The 13,673-nt window shown below is 42.9% G+C and overlaps 2 protein-coding genes across 2 annotated transcripts; both read left to right on the forward strand.

Moving 5' to 3' along the window:
• Nucleotides 1–2,428: 2,428 nt before the first annotated feature.
• On the forward strand, nt 2,429–5,189 carry LOC143516308 (uncharacterized). Its single transcript, XM_077007866.1, has 6 exons — nt 2,429–2,671; nt 2,757–2,865; nt 2,958–3,132; nt 3,216–3,509; nt 3,599–4,067; nt 4,156–5,189. Exons 1-4 carry the CDS (start codon nt 2,468–2,470, stop codon nt 3,331–3,333), a joined length of 606 nt encoding a protein of 201 aa, XP_076863981.1. The 5' UTR covers nt 2,429–2,467; the 3' UTR covers nt 3,334–3,509; nt 3,599–4,067; nt 4,156–5,189.
• A 4,721-nt stretch (nt 5,190–9,910) lies between these two features.
• Nucleotides 9,911–13,301, forward strand: LOC143516309 (uncharacterized). The gene is made up of 6 exons (XM_077007867.1): nt 9,911–10,783; nt 10,869–10,977; nt 11,070–11,244; nt 11,328–11,621; nt 11,711–12,179; nt 12,268–13,301. Exons 1-4 carry the CDS (start codon nt 10,580–10,582, stop codon nt 11,443–11,445), a joined length of 606 nt encoding a protein of 201 aa, XP_076863982.1. The 5' UTR covers nt 9,911–10,579; the 3' UTR covers nt 11,446–11,621; nt 11,711–12,179; nt 12,268–13,301.
• The last annotated feature ends 372 nt before the right edge of the window (nt 13,302–13,673 follow it).

A 13,673-nucleotide genomic window follows, 5' to 3' on the forward strand; every position in this document is an offset into this window, starting at 1 on the left:
GTTTGGCAGCCAATAAGCTATTGCGCTGTAGTCGTAGGCCTAAAGTTTAAACACAAATGTTCATACATTTGGGGACCACTTGTCCTTCCTTATTCCTTTCTACCCAACACCTCCTCATCCCCACTGTTCCCTCCATCAACATGGGATACATTAGTAATAAATATAAATATATTGCTGTAGCCCATAGTGTAGTGCAAATGACAGTGCAAAAAAAGAGTTTGAGAGTCTGATGGCAGTGGGAAAAAGAGTTATTTAATCTGCTGGTTCTGCACTTCACCACTTCTGTAACAATTAGCTTGATGCTAATGTTATATGGGAGATCCCTTTGGAATTAGATAACTGCGTAATGTTACATGAGAAACTAACTATGAGTTAGCTTGATGCTAACGTTATATGGGAAATCCCATATAGATGCTAGCGGAAGTTAGCATTACCATGGCGTAGCTATTCGCTGCCAAGTTCTGACATTTCAAAACACTGATATATTTTTTTCATCTAAACAGCAGGCTAAAACTACTCATTATATGTTGTTATTGACTGTGCTGTTAGCTAAGAAGTTATACAACACAATTTGCAAAGGATTCAAAGATTCAAAGCTTTATTGTAATATGTGCATCGCCTATGAGTTAGCTTGATGCTAACGTTATATGGGAAATCCCATATAGATGCTAGCGGAAGTTAGCATTATCATGTCAAATCAAATCAAATTTTATTTATATAGCGCTTTTTACAACAGTTGTTGTCACAAAGCAGCTTTACAAGTGCCGAGTTCTAGCCCCCAGTGAGCAAGCCAAAGGCGACAGTGGCAAGGAAAAACTCCCTAGTTTTTTGCATGAGGAAGAAACCTTGAGAGTTGTCGCTGCTATTTGTTGCCAAGTTCAGACGTTTCTACTTTTGATAAATCTTCTAGGAGTTAGCTTGCATAAACCAGACATGGGGAACATGAATAAATGGTTTTTGAAGTGTTTCAGTCACTTATTTTAAATAAAATACTTAGAAGTCAATCTATGTGAATGGCATCCCAATTCCAATTTATTTGACACATGAAAATAAATTGGAAGTGGGATCCTATTCAAATAAATTGGAAGTGGGATTGGTAAGTACAAAAAATCCCACTTCTATTTGAATGGCATCCCAATTCCAATTTATTTGACACATGGAAATAGACACTACCTTTATTTCTGGCCATCAGGTGGTGCTGTCACACTAGAAAGTCAATAGCACAACAGGTTGGCATATGGCAGTTTTTGCAACCAATGTGTCAAATTAAGCCAAATAGATTGCAATTGGAATGGTAAGTACAAAGCATCCCACTTGCAATCTGTTTGACCTTGTGTCCCACACCCAATCAGGATCATTGAATTGATTAATGCGCAGATGATTCATGGGATTGAATATTTGGAAAATGGCCTTTAAACGCCTACATCTCGGGAACGGAAGCACGTAGAAACGAGTAGTTTTTTGCATTGTAATCTGCTTGATCTCCTCTATCCAATTGCCTTAAAAAGTAAATTAAAAAACCGTTAATGGAAAATGCGTTATTCTGAATGACCTGGCAGCCTCAGAGTACTATTAAGTCAGGCGGGGGGAGTGTCAGTGGTAGAAGCCTGGCTGTCTACATCATCTTGTGAAAGGTGAGGTGGCAGTCCGCCATTGGTGCGCAACCCCAGGAGTGCCAAAGCAGTAGAAGCTTGGTAACTTCCTGAAAATTCGTTTAGAATCGTATGGAAGCTATCCGCTGCCTTGGTCCTCAACCCAAGGCCACCGGGGAGTTGCGTAATGCACATGACATCCTTGGCCCTTGGTGTCAATCACCTGGCAACGGGTGGTTGGGGCACAGGCTCTGGAGGCCCTATTCGGGGTTTCTATGACCTAGCTCCAGTAGCATGCTGGAGTATGCCCTCCCCATTTGGGGGCCCACAAGCTGCTTGGAAACTTAGCGGTGTTAACAGATGGCATGCTTGTGGTTTCTGTATGTCTATTGTATGTATGTCTATGTCTATTCTGTTTGAGTATGTCTATTGACTCATGTTTCCTCTCTTTTTCAGATATTTCACCATGAATGCCTGTCCGCTTTGCTTTAAAGTTTTCAGCAATCTGAGCCAGCACCTGAGAGTGACTCATCACGTGATAAATCTCACGGAGCGCTCCCTACTGCTCAGACTGGTCTCAGGCAGAGTCGACATTAGGAAAGGCAAATGCTGCGTTCCAGGATGTGGGCAGACCACATCACGACTCGACAGGCACTTGAGCTCACATACTGAGCTGTCAAGCACCCTCAAGGCTCTTTACCTGCAGGAGCTCAAGAGAAAGTCGGTTTTACAAAGCCTGGCAGAACTTAGGGCATCTAACCCTTCAGTTTCCCTTAGGTCAGATTTAGATACAAGGGAAGAGGAGGAGGAGGAGGAGGAGGAGGAGGAAAGGACACTCGGAGCTGCAGCGGAAGACGCCCCATGCCCCATGGAGGATGAGGAAGAGGTTGCAGAATGCGTCCATTGTGTGTCAAGAAAAGGACACAAAGAAACTGACTGAAGAGCTGTCAGCTACAACGAAGGAGCTCCAGCTGCTACGGCACCAGCTGAAAGTTATGCGCAGAAGCATAGAAAAGAAAGCAGTGCCAGTCAAACAAACAAAAACAAGGGTTAGGGTGACAGCCCAAAACAAACCATGTGTAAGTTGTCATAGAGCAGTTAAAATGAATGTGACTGCTCTGGTCCAACAGGTATAATGTATTTTTCTTACAATTTGAATCTTAGGAGAAACCAGCAGAGCAGGAGGCAGATGCAGACGCAGAGGTGGAGATGCAGGCAGAGCAGGTGCAGCCTGCTGACACAGAAAACTTTCCCGACCATGTGCCTCAGCTCAGTAAGTGCAGTCAGGTTTGCTTTGGCTGTGCTTTTTTTAAGTATATTTCCTTTGATTGAAAATAAGTAATTCTCCATATCTTATGCTTTCAGATGAAATTCTGGAGAGCTACCAGTATCACCAGGAGGGGCCTGACCCTTCCTATAGGCTCCAGAATAACGTGAAAAGTAAAATATACCGCATAAAGCGGTTCATTGCTTACATAGCTGTGGGCCAAAGCCACTTACACGAGTTCACCTTCCTGGACAATGCTCCAAGGATTAGGGAGTATGGGACTATTCTTTACTCTAAAATTTAGTTTTAATGTTTAGATGTTCTGTGATTCATATGTATGTTTTCATGTTTTGCAGATGGGTCAGAAGCTTGATGAAAGAAAAAGTTGTGCCTAGCACACGAACACTACGTCAAAAATGTAGCCCAATTTATGGGCTACATAAAGGATACACCACCCCCCACCTGCCGCCTTAAGCGTGTTTCCCTGGTTAACATAACTAGGGAAATAAAGGGCATAATTAAAAAACAGCAGCGGTCGGTAGTGATCCACGAGATCCGAGTGAAGGAGTGTAAAGATGGGCGTGCCATCAGCAAAGAGACACTGCTAAAGTGTCAAGAAAAAGCGAGGCAGCAGATACCTTTAATATTGAGTGAGTCCTGCATCATACCTCACTTTAATTTTTTCTGCTGCACTTTACATCAATGTGTCTCATTCTTGTGTTTTTATTTGTTACCTCAGAGACCCTGGAGACCAAAAGCTCCATAAAGCTCCAACGCTCCTTTTATGGATACATTACAGCTTACTTATCGTCCATTTACGGCCACCGAACAGGAGTTTATCAAAACCTCCAGGTGGAGGAGGTGCTAAAAGCTAAGCACAATGCAGAGAGTACATACAACATGGCAAAATGTGTAATCTCTTGTGTGTTTTGTCCTTTTGTCTTTCTAAACAGGTTGAGTCTCATAAAACGAATGAGACATTTGGAGTGGCCCAGCTCCTCCTCACTGGGGAGGAGTACGGATGGCTTACGTCTTACATAAAACTAAGAAAAGGGCTGCCTGGCGGCAAAATTTCAAAATTCTTATTTTCGAATTCGACACCAAACACCTGCAAAAACCTCAACGAATACTTGCAACAGGCGTGGCAGCAAATGGAGCTCCCAGGAAAGCCGAAATTCACTGATTTAAGGAGCTCTATTGCCACCCACGTAAGTATTTTTTGAACAGTTGACTTGTCACTAACATTTATGTCCCCCCCCCCCCCCCCCAGTGGTCTGATTTTATTTCCCTTCACAGGCAAGAAACGACCTAGACCCCAAGGAAAAGGAAATGGTGGCGCCATAACATGTGCCATAATACGGCCACCGCCAACAAATTCTACGCAATGAATTTGACAACAACAGAAGCCAGCAAGCATCGGATATTTGAAAGCCTCGTGCAGCCTGCACAAACCTCCGATGCACCAGAAGCCCCAGCTTAATGGATATGAAAAAAACAACTCACCTTAGATCTGCAACAGTATCACAGGAGATTGTTGTTGGCCACCTATTTCAGGACGCAGCCCGACTCAGTGGCTCTCCCCTTCACACACAAAGCAACCTGGACCCCTAAGTTATCCCAGGTCCCTAATGCAGTGAGAAAAATCATCAGAGCGGACAACTATGCCATGAGGAAGTTCCCCTGGAAACAACCAAAGGCCCATAATTTGAACAGACAGGAGCAGCGTGCACTAATGCAGCTGTGTCGAAACAAAAACTTTGTCATTAAACCAGCTGACAAGGGCAGTGTGACTTATTATGGATAGATCTACCTATATAAAGGAAGCAGAAAGGCAGTTAAATAATATAAAGTATTATAAACGCTTTTCTGAACCTATCTATACTAAAACCGTCTCTGAGGTACGGGACATTATATCAGACCTCAGACTAAAGGTGACGCTGCTTACTGCCGACGCTGCTTACTGGAGTGTTTTTGCCTTCTTTTTCCCTATCAATTTGCTTACATTTGATATATCTACAAATACTTTGTGGATATATTTTTAACTCCGACTACAACAACCTCCACAAGCCATCGAAAGACTTTTTCGACTGGAAACATCTTCGACATCTTAACCGAAGCCAAGTATCTTCGTATTTCATCATGTCTGAGTCGCTTGTTGCTTATGATGAGTGTGGCATGTATAGCTACTCTTCTTCCGTCAGTAGTGATAATTTTATTTATGTGAAGTGTAGATTAATTATTAGTATGACGGAGAAGATTTAGTTTTTAGAGGAGCGCATCTGGGCTTTAGAAAGTCCTAGAGAGTTTGTAGCAGCTAGCGCAGCTAGCATAGCAGCTAGCATAGATAGCGTAGCAGGCCTGGGTAGCACAGCCATAGGTATCGAGCCCCCTGCTCCGGCATTAGAGCCCTCGCAGCGGGGCGAATGGGTGACGTCTCGGCGGCATAACCGTAGGGCTGAGCACCGTTCCTCTCAGGTTCCCATGTCAAACAGGTTTGCCTCACTCAGTAATACACCGACTGAGCAACCTGTTAAAAGAGCTCTGGTGATAGGAGATTCACAGCTTCGACACATGAATAGAGCGACCAGTTTAGAGACACCAGCGGCCATAGTCAAGTGTATCCCGGGGGCTAGAGCGCCTGACATCAGGGCTAATTTAAAGGTGCTGGCTAAACGTAAATATTCTAAGATAGTTATTCACGTCAGCACCAATGATGTGGGATTGAGACAGTCTGAGATCACCAAGGATAATGTTAAAGAGGTGTGTGAGTTAGCGGGGACGATGTCAGACGCCATAATATGCTCTGGTCCCATTCCAGTTCGGCGTGGCGCTGAAACCTACAGCAGGTTATGGGCACTACACCGCTGGATGTCTAAATGGTGCTCAGATAACAAAGTGGGTTATATAGATAATATTAGATATATAGATTATATAGATATATAGATAAGATTATATAGATATAGTTTTGAGGGCAGGCCTGGCCTTTTGAAGCGAGACGGCATTCACCCCTCTTGGGAGGGTGCTGCTCTCATTTCCCGTAGCATTTCTGCTAGGCTTAATGTGTGATGTTTCTTTATTCATTAGCATGTACCATGTTTTACACAGTGGTTACATTCATGACAGAAGAGGTTAATACTTGCAGAGCGGAATTTTAGTGTTTGCCAAAAATTAAATATAAATCACTAAAAGTGTTGTATCCAAGTCTATTCCTTGGTTAGCATCCAGTCTTAATCTTTCCAAATATTAAATCCAAATCTCTAATGAGACCAATTTTTAAATCCACATCCAAAGAAAAATCCAAATCTCTAATGAGACCGATTTTTAAATCCACATCCAAAGAAATAGCCAGGAAGGCCAGTGACATTCAATTGATGTTTCCATGTTCCAACTGTCTTCAAACTTGATAATCATCTCCAGACATCCAATTACACATGAAACAGCATGTAGCTTTCTCTATGTGCTAGGGTCATGCTATGTTCTAGGAGAGTTGTCGGAGGGCCCTGGAATGACACATTCCAGCTCTGCTCCCCAAAGTGGGCAGGAACAGACAGTAGCTTTTCCCATGTGCTAGGGTCACGACATTTCATAAGGGGCTTGCTTGAGGGCCCTGGAATTACATACTCCAGCCCCACCCACCAAAGTAGGCGGGAACAAGGAGTAGCTCTACGTATGTCCCAGGGTCTTTAATTCCAAGAATACGATTTGTCATGTTAAGCTTAGCATTCTAAGTCCTAATCTTTCGAAATATTAAATATACATCTCGTTAGTCCAATTTCAGCATCTCTAGTGGACACTTGGGTCGGGGGCGCTGTCCTTCTATGGGGTGTCTTGGGGAACCCCCATAGGCCCCCAAGCCAAGTTCCGAAGCCCTAGGACCAACTTTGTGTTGGGGTCACCAGGGGGCGCTATCGAGTCAGGGGTCCCCCCACGGCCCCCCAAGTCCGCTCCCGAACCCCTACAACAAACTTTTCACCAGTCAGTGAAATTATTTCTTTAGTATATTGATCATTTACAAAAGGTCCGTGCATAAATAAATAAGAACATGACTTAGTCATGTCATATTTTCAAAATATTTTCCTTTTTGTTACATGCAATAATCTAAACAGGGAAGACGCAGAAGGCTAACCTACACGCTTGAGTTTGACAGTCTCTTGAAAAGACTTTAGGAAAGATCTCGAGAAAAAACTGATAACACGTCAGAGGGTAGGGCTTTTTTGCTGTTCTTTTCATAATCTTTCATATCACTTTGCTTCATGCCATTTCATTTAGTTACATTTTATGTTTAAAATAAAATGTAACTATTTACATTTTTATAATTTGTCATTATTTTGTTTGTTTCCTTTTTATCTTTAATTTCTTTTAAAATTTTCTTTTTGTCTTATCTGCTTCCTTTTAATGTTTCTTTTTATTTATTTTGTAAAGCACTTTGAGTTGCATGTATGTATGAAAGGTGCTATACAAATAAAGATTATTATTATTACTACATAATATAAAACATCTGCTAAAATTATAAGCCATATGAACATTGTATAATGGTGACCAGTGTCGGGCAGAGTAGGATGCGTTCCCCCCTTGAATCTTGGTTCCTCTCAAGGTTTCTTCCTCATGCAAAAAACTAGTGAGTTTTTCCTTGCCACTGTCGCCCTTGGCTTGCTCACTGGGGGCTAGGACTCGGCACTTGTAAAGCTGCTTTGTGACAACAACTGTTGTAAAAAGCGCTATATAAATAAAATTTGATTGATTGATTGCTTATGTATGCTTGGTAAGTTCATTTTCACCCATTTGTCCACAGATATCATACATGCTCAAAGCATCACCAGAGTTGGTGCATGTCACGCGAACCCCCAGGGAACAGGGGACTCGTGGGGTTTTTGTACGAGATGAACCCAGGGGCAAAACCCAAAAGAAAGAATGACAAACTGAGGCCTCCGCTACTAAGCGGGAAACGCGGAAAAGGAAAGCTGAGTATATCTCAGAAAACGAAAACAGAAAAGAATACGGAACGACCTCGACGTAAGACCAGGTAAGTGAAAACAACAAAAACGGAGGAGACAAAAACTGTCAAAAAGGGAGCGCAAATGAACAAAGAAAATACAAGCCAGAGAAATGGACTAGAATGAAAACATAAGCACACAGAGAAAAACCACTCAACGTGTTGTGATCAAAAAGGGAGCACAAACGATCAAAATAAATATAACAACAAATATAAATATAACAACAAGTCTGAGTCGCTCCTCCTCCATAGCTCGAAGCGTTGGCGTTTGGCAGCCAATAAGCTATTGCGCTGTAGTCGTAGGCCTAAAGTTTAAACACAAATGTTCATACATTTGGGGACCACTTGTCCTTCCTTATTCCTTTCTACCCAACACCTCCTCATCCCCACTGTTCCCTCCATCAACATGGGATACATTAGTAATAAATATAAATATATTGCTGTAGCCCATAGTGTAGTGCAAATGACAGTGCAAAAAAAGAGTTTGAGAGTCTGATGGCAGTGGGAAAAAGAGTTATTTAATCTGCTGGTTCTGCACTTCACCACTTCTGTAACAATTAGCTTGATGCTAATGTTATATGGGAGATCCCTTTGGAATTAGATAACTGCGTAATGTTACATGAGAAACTAACTATGAGTTAGCTTGATGCTAACGTTATATGGGAAATCCCATATAGATGCTAGCGGAAGTTAGCATTACCATGGCGTAGCTATTCGCTGCCAAGTTCTGACATTTCAAAACACTGATATATTTTTTTTATCTAAACAACAGGCTAAAACTACTCATTATATGTTGTTATTGACTGTGCTGTTAGCTAAGAAGTTATACAACACAATTTGCAAAGGATTCAAAGATTCAAAGCTTTATTGTAATATGTGCATCGCCTATGAGTTAGCTTGATGCTAACGTTATATGGGAAATCCCATATAGATGCTAGCGGAAGTTAGCATTATCATGTCAAATCAAATCAAATTTTATTTATATAGCGCTTTTTACAACAGTTGTTGTCACAAAGCAGCTTTACAAGTGCCGAGTTCTAGCCCCCAGTGAGCAAGCCAAAGGCGACAGTGGCAAGGAAAAACTCCCTAGTTTTTTGCATGAGGAAGAAACCTTGAGAGTTGTCGCTGCTATTTGTTGCCAAGTTCAGACGTTTCTACTTTTGATAAATCTTCTAGGAGTTAGCTTGCATAAACCAGACATGGGGAACATGAATAAATGGTTTTTGAAGTGTTTCAGTCACTTATTTTAAATAAAATACTTAGAAGTCAATCTATGTGAATGGCATCCCAATTCCAATTTATTTGACACATGAAAATAAATTGGAAGTGGGATCCTATTCAAATAAATTGGAAGTGGGATTGGTAAGTACAAAAAATCCCACTTCTATTTGAATGGCATCCCAATTCCAATTTATTTGACACATGGAAATAGACACTACCTTTATTTCTGGCCATCAGGTGGTGCTGTCACACTAGAAAGTCAATAGCACAACAGGTTGGCATATGGCAGTTTTTGCAACCAATGTGTCAAATTAAGCCAAATAGATTGCAATTGGAATGGTAAGTACAAAGCATCCCACTTGCAATCTGTTTGACCTTGTGTCCCACACCCAATCAGGATCATTGAATTGATTAATGCGCAGATGATTCATGGGATTGAATATTTGGAAAATGGCCTTTAAACGCCTACATCTCGGGAACGGAAGCACGTAGAAACGAGTAGTTTTTTGCATTGTAATCTGCTTGATCTCCTCTATCCAATTGCCTTAAAAAGTAAATTAAAAAACCGTTAATGGAAAATGCGTTATTCTGAATGACCTGGCAGCCTCAGAGTACAATTAAGTCAGGCGGGGGGAGTGTCAGTGGTAGAAGCCTGGCTGTCTACATCATCTTGTGAAAGGTGAGGTGGCAGTCCGCCATTGGTGCGCAACCCCAGGAGTGCCAAAGCAGTAGAAGCTTGGTAACTTCCTGAAAATTCGTTTAGAATCGTATGGAAGCTATCCGCTGCCTTGGTCCTCAACCCAAGGCCACCGGGGAGTTGCGTAATGCACATGACATCCTTGGCCCTTGGTGTCAATCACCTGGCAACGGGTGGTTGGGGCACAGGCTCTGGAGGCCCTATTCGGGGTTTCTATGACCTAGCTCCAGTAGCATGCTGGAGTATGCCCTCCCCATTTGGGGGCCCACAAGCTGCTTGGAAACTTAGCGGTGTTAACAGATGGCATGCTTGTGGTTTCTGTATGTCTATTGTATGTATGTCTATGTCTATTCTGTTTGAGTATGTCTATTGACTCATGTTTCCTCTCTTTTTCAGATATTTCACCATGAATGCCTGTCCGCTTTGCTTTAAAGTTTTCAGCAATCTGAGCCAGCACCTGAGAGTGACTCATCACGTGATAAATCTCACGGAGCGCTCCCTACTGCTCAGACTGGTCTCAGGCAGAGTCGACATTAGGAAAGGCAAATGCTGCGTTCCAGGATGTGGGCAGACCACATCACGACTCGACAGGCACTTGAGCTCACATACTGAGCTGTCAAGCACCCTCAAGGCTCTTTACCTGCAGGAGCTCAAGAGAAAGTCGGTTTTACAAAGCCTGGCAGAACTTAGGGCATCTAACCCTTCAGTTTCCCTTAGGTCAGATTTAGATACAAGGGAAGAGGAGGAGGAGGAGGAGGAGGAAAGGACACTCGGAGCTGCAGCGGAAGACGCCCCATGCCCCATGGAGGATGAGGAAGAGGTTGCAGAATGCGTCCATTGTGTGTCAAGAAAAGGACACAAAGAAACTGACTGAAGAGCTGTCAGCTACAACGAAGGAGCTCCAGCTGCTACGGCACCAGCTGAAAGTTATGCGCAGAAGCATAGAAAAGAAAGCAGTGCCAGTCAAACAAACAAAAACAAGGGTTAGGGTGACAGCCCAAAACAAACCATGTGTAAGTTGTCATAGAGCAGTTAAAATGAATGTGACTGCTCTGGTCCAACAGGTATAATGTATTTTTCTTACAATTTGAATCTTAGGAGAAACCAGCAGAGCAGGAGGCAGATGCAGACGCAGAGGTGGAGATGCAGGCAGAGCAGGTGCAGCCTGCTGACACAGAAAACTTTCCCGACCATGTGCCTCAGCTCAGTAAGTGCAGTCAGGTTTGCTTTGGCTGTGCTTTTTTTAAGTATATTTCCTTTGATTGAAAATAAGTAATTCTCCATATCTTATGCTTTCAGATGAAATTCTGGAGAGCTACCAGTATCACCAGGAGGGGCCTGACCCTTCCTATAGGCTCCAGAATAACGTGAAAAGTAAAATATACCGCATAAAGCGGTTCATTGCTTACATAGCTGTGGGCCAAAGCCACTTACACGAGTTCACCTTCCTGGACAATGCTCCAAGGATTAGGGAGTATGGGACTATTCTTTACTCTAAAATTTAGTTTTAATGTTTAGATGTTCTGTGATTCATATGTATGTTTTCATGTTTTGCAGATGGGTCAGAAGCTTGATGAAAGAAAAAGTTGTGCCTAGCACACGAACACTACGTCAAAAATGTAGCCCAATTTATGGGCTACATAAAGGATACACCACCCCCCACCTGCCGCCTTAAGCGTGTTTCCCTGGTTAACATAACTAGGGAAATAAAGGGCATAATTAAAAAACAGCAGCGGTCGGTAGTGATCCACGAGATCCGAGTGAAGGAGTGTAAAGATGGGCGTGCCATCAGCAAAGAGACACTGCTAAAGTGTCAAGAAAAAGCGAGGCAGCAGATACCTTTAATATTGAGTGAGTCCTGCATCATACCTCACTTTAATTTTTTCTGCTGCACTTTACATCAATGTGTCTCATTCTTGTGTTTTTATTTGTTACCTCAGAGACCCTGGAGACCAAAAGCTCCATAAAGCTCCAACGCTCCTTTTATGGATACATTACAGCTTACTTATCGTCCATTTACGGCCACCGAACAGGAGTTTATCAAAACCTCCAGGTGGAGGAGGTGCTAAAAGCTAAGCACAATGCAGAGAGTACATACAACATGGCAAAATGTGTAATCTCTTGTGTGTTTTGTCCTTTTGTCTTTCTAAACAGGTTGAGTCTCATAAAACGAATGAGACATTTGGAGTGGCCCAGCTCCTCCTCACTGGGGAGGAGTACGGATGGCTTACGTCTTACATAAAACTAAGAAAAGGGCTGCCTGGCGGCAAAATTTCAAAATTCTTATTTTCGAATTCGACACCAAACACCTGCAAAAACCTCAACGAATACTTGCAACAGGCGTGGCAGCAAATGGAGCTCCCAGGAAAGCCGAAATTCACTGATTTAAGGAGCTCTATTGCCACCCACGTAAGTATTTTTTGAACAGTTGACTTGTCACTAACATTTATGTCCCCCCCCCCCCCCCCCAGTGGTCTGATTTTATTTCCCTTCACAGGCAAGAAACGACCTAGACCCCAAGGAAAAGGAAATGGTGGCGCCATAACATGTGCCATAATACGGCCACCGCCAACAAATTCTACGCAATGAATTTGACAACAACAGAAGCCAGCAAGCATCGGATATTTGAAAGCCTCGTGCAGCCTGCACAAACCTCCGATGCACCAGAAGCCCCAGCTTAATGGATATGAAAAAAACAACTCACCTTAGATCTGCAACAGTATCACAGGAGATTGTTGTTGGCCACCTATTTCAGGACGCAGCCCGACTCAGTGGCTCTCCCCTTCACACACAAAGCAACCTGGACCCCTAAGTTATCCCAGGTCCCTAATGCAGTGAGAAAAATCATCAGAGCGGACAACTATGCCATGAGGAAGTTCCCCTGGAAACAACCAAAGGCCCATAATTTGAACAGACAGGAGCAGCGTGCACTAATGCAGCTGTGTCGAAACAAAAACTTTGTCATTAAACCAGCTGACAAGGGCAGTGTGACTTATTATGGATAGATCTACCTATATAAAGGAAGCAGAAAGGCAGTTAAATAATATAAAGTATTATAAACGCTTTTCTGAACCTATCTATACTAAAACCGTCTCTGAGGTACGGGACATTATATCAGACCTCAGACTAAAGGTGACGCTGCTTACTGCCGACGCTGCTTACTGGAGTGTTTTTGCCTTCTTTTTCCCTATCAATTTGCTTACATTTGATATATCTACAAATACTTTGTGGATATATTTTTAACTCCGACTACAACAACCTCCACAAGCCATCGAAAGACTTTTTCGACTGGAAACATCTTCGACATCTTAACCGAAGCCAAGTATCTTCGTATTTCATCATGTCTGAGTCGCTTGTTGCTTATGATGAGTGTGGCATGTATAGCTACTCTTCTTCCGTCAGTAGTGATAATTTTATTTATGTGAAGTGTAGATTAATTATTAGTATGACGGAGAAGATTTAGTTTTTAGAGGAGCGCATCTGGGCTTTAGAAAGTCCTAGAGAGTTTGTAGCAGCTAGCGCAGCTAGCATAGCAGCTAGCATAGATAGCGTAGCAGGCCTGGGTAGCACAGCCATAGGTATCGAGCCCCCTGCTCCGGCATTAGAGCCCTCGCAGCGGGGCGAATGGGTGACGTCTCGGCGGCATAACCGTAGGGCTGAGCACCGTTCCTCTCAGGTTCCCATGTCAAACAGGTTTGCCTCACTCAGTAATACACCGACTGAGCAACCTGTTAAAAGAGCTCTGGTGATAGGAGATTCACAGCTTCGACACATGAATAGAGCGACCAGTTTAGAGACACCAGCGGCCATAGTCAAGTGTATCCCGGGGGCTAGAGCGCCTGACATCAGGGCTAATTTAAAGGTGCTGGCTAAACGTAAATATTCTAAGATAGTTATTCACGT

The sequence above is a fragment of the Brachyhypopomus gauderio genome, chromosome 6 (assembly GCF_052324685.1).
Source record: "Brachyhypopomus gauderio isolate BG-103 chromosome 6, BGAUD_0.2, whole genome shotgun sequence".
Lineage (NCBI taxonomy): Eukaryota > Metazoa > Chordata > Actinopteri > Gymnotiformes > Hypopomidae > Brachyhypopomus > Brachyhypopomus gauderio.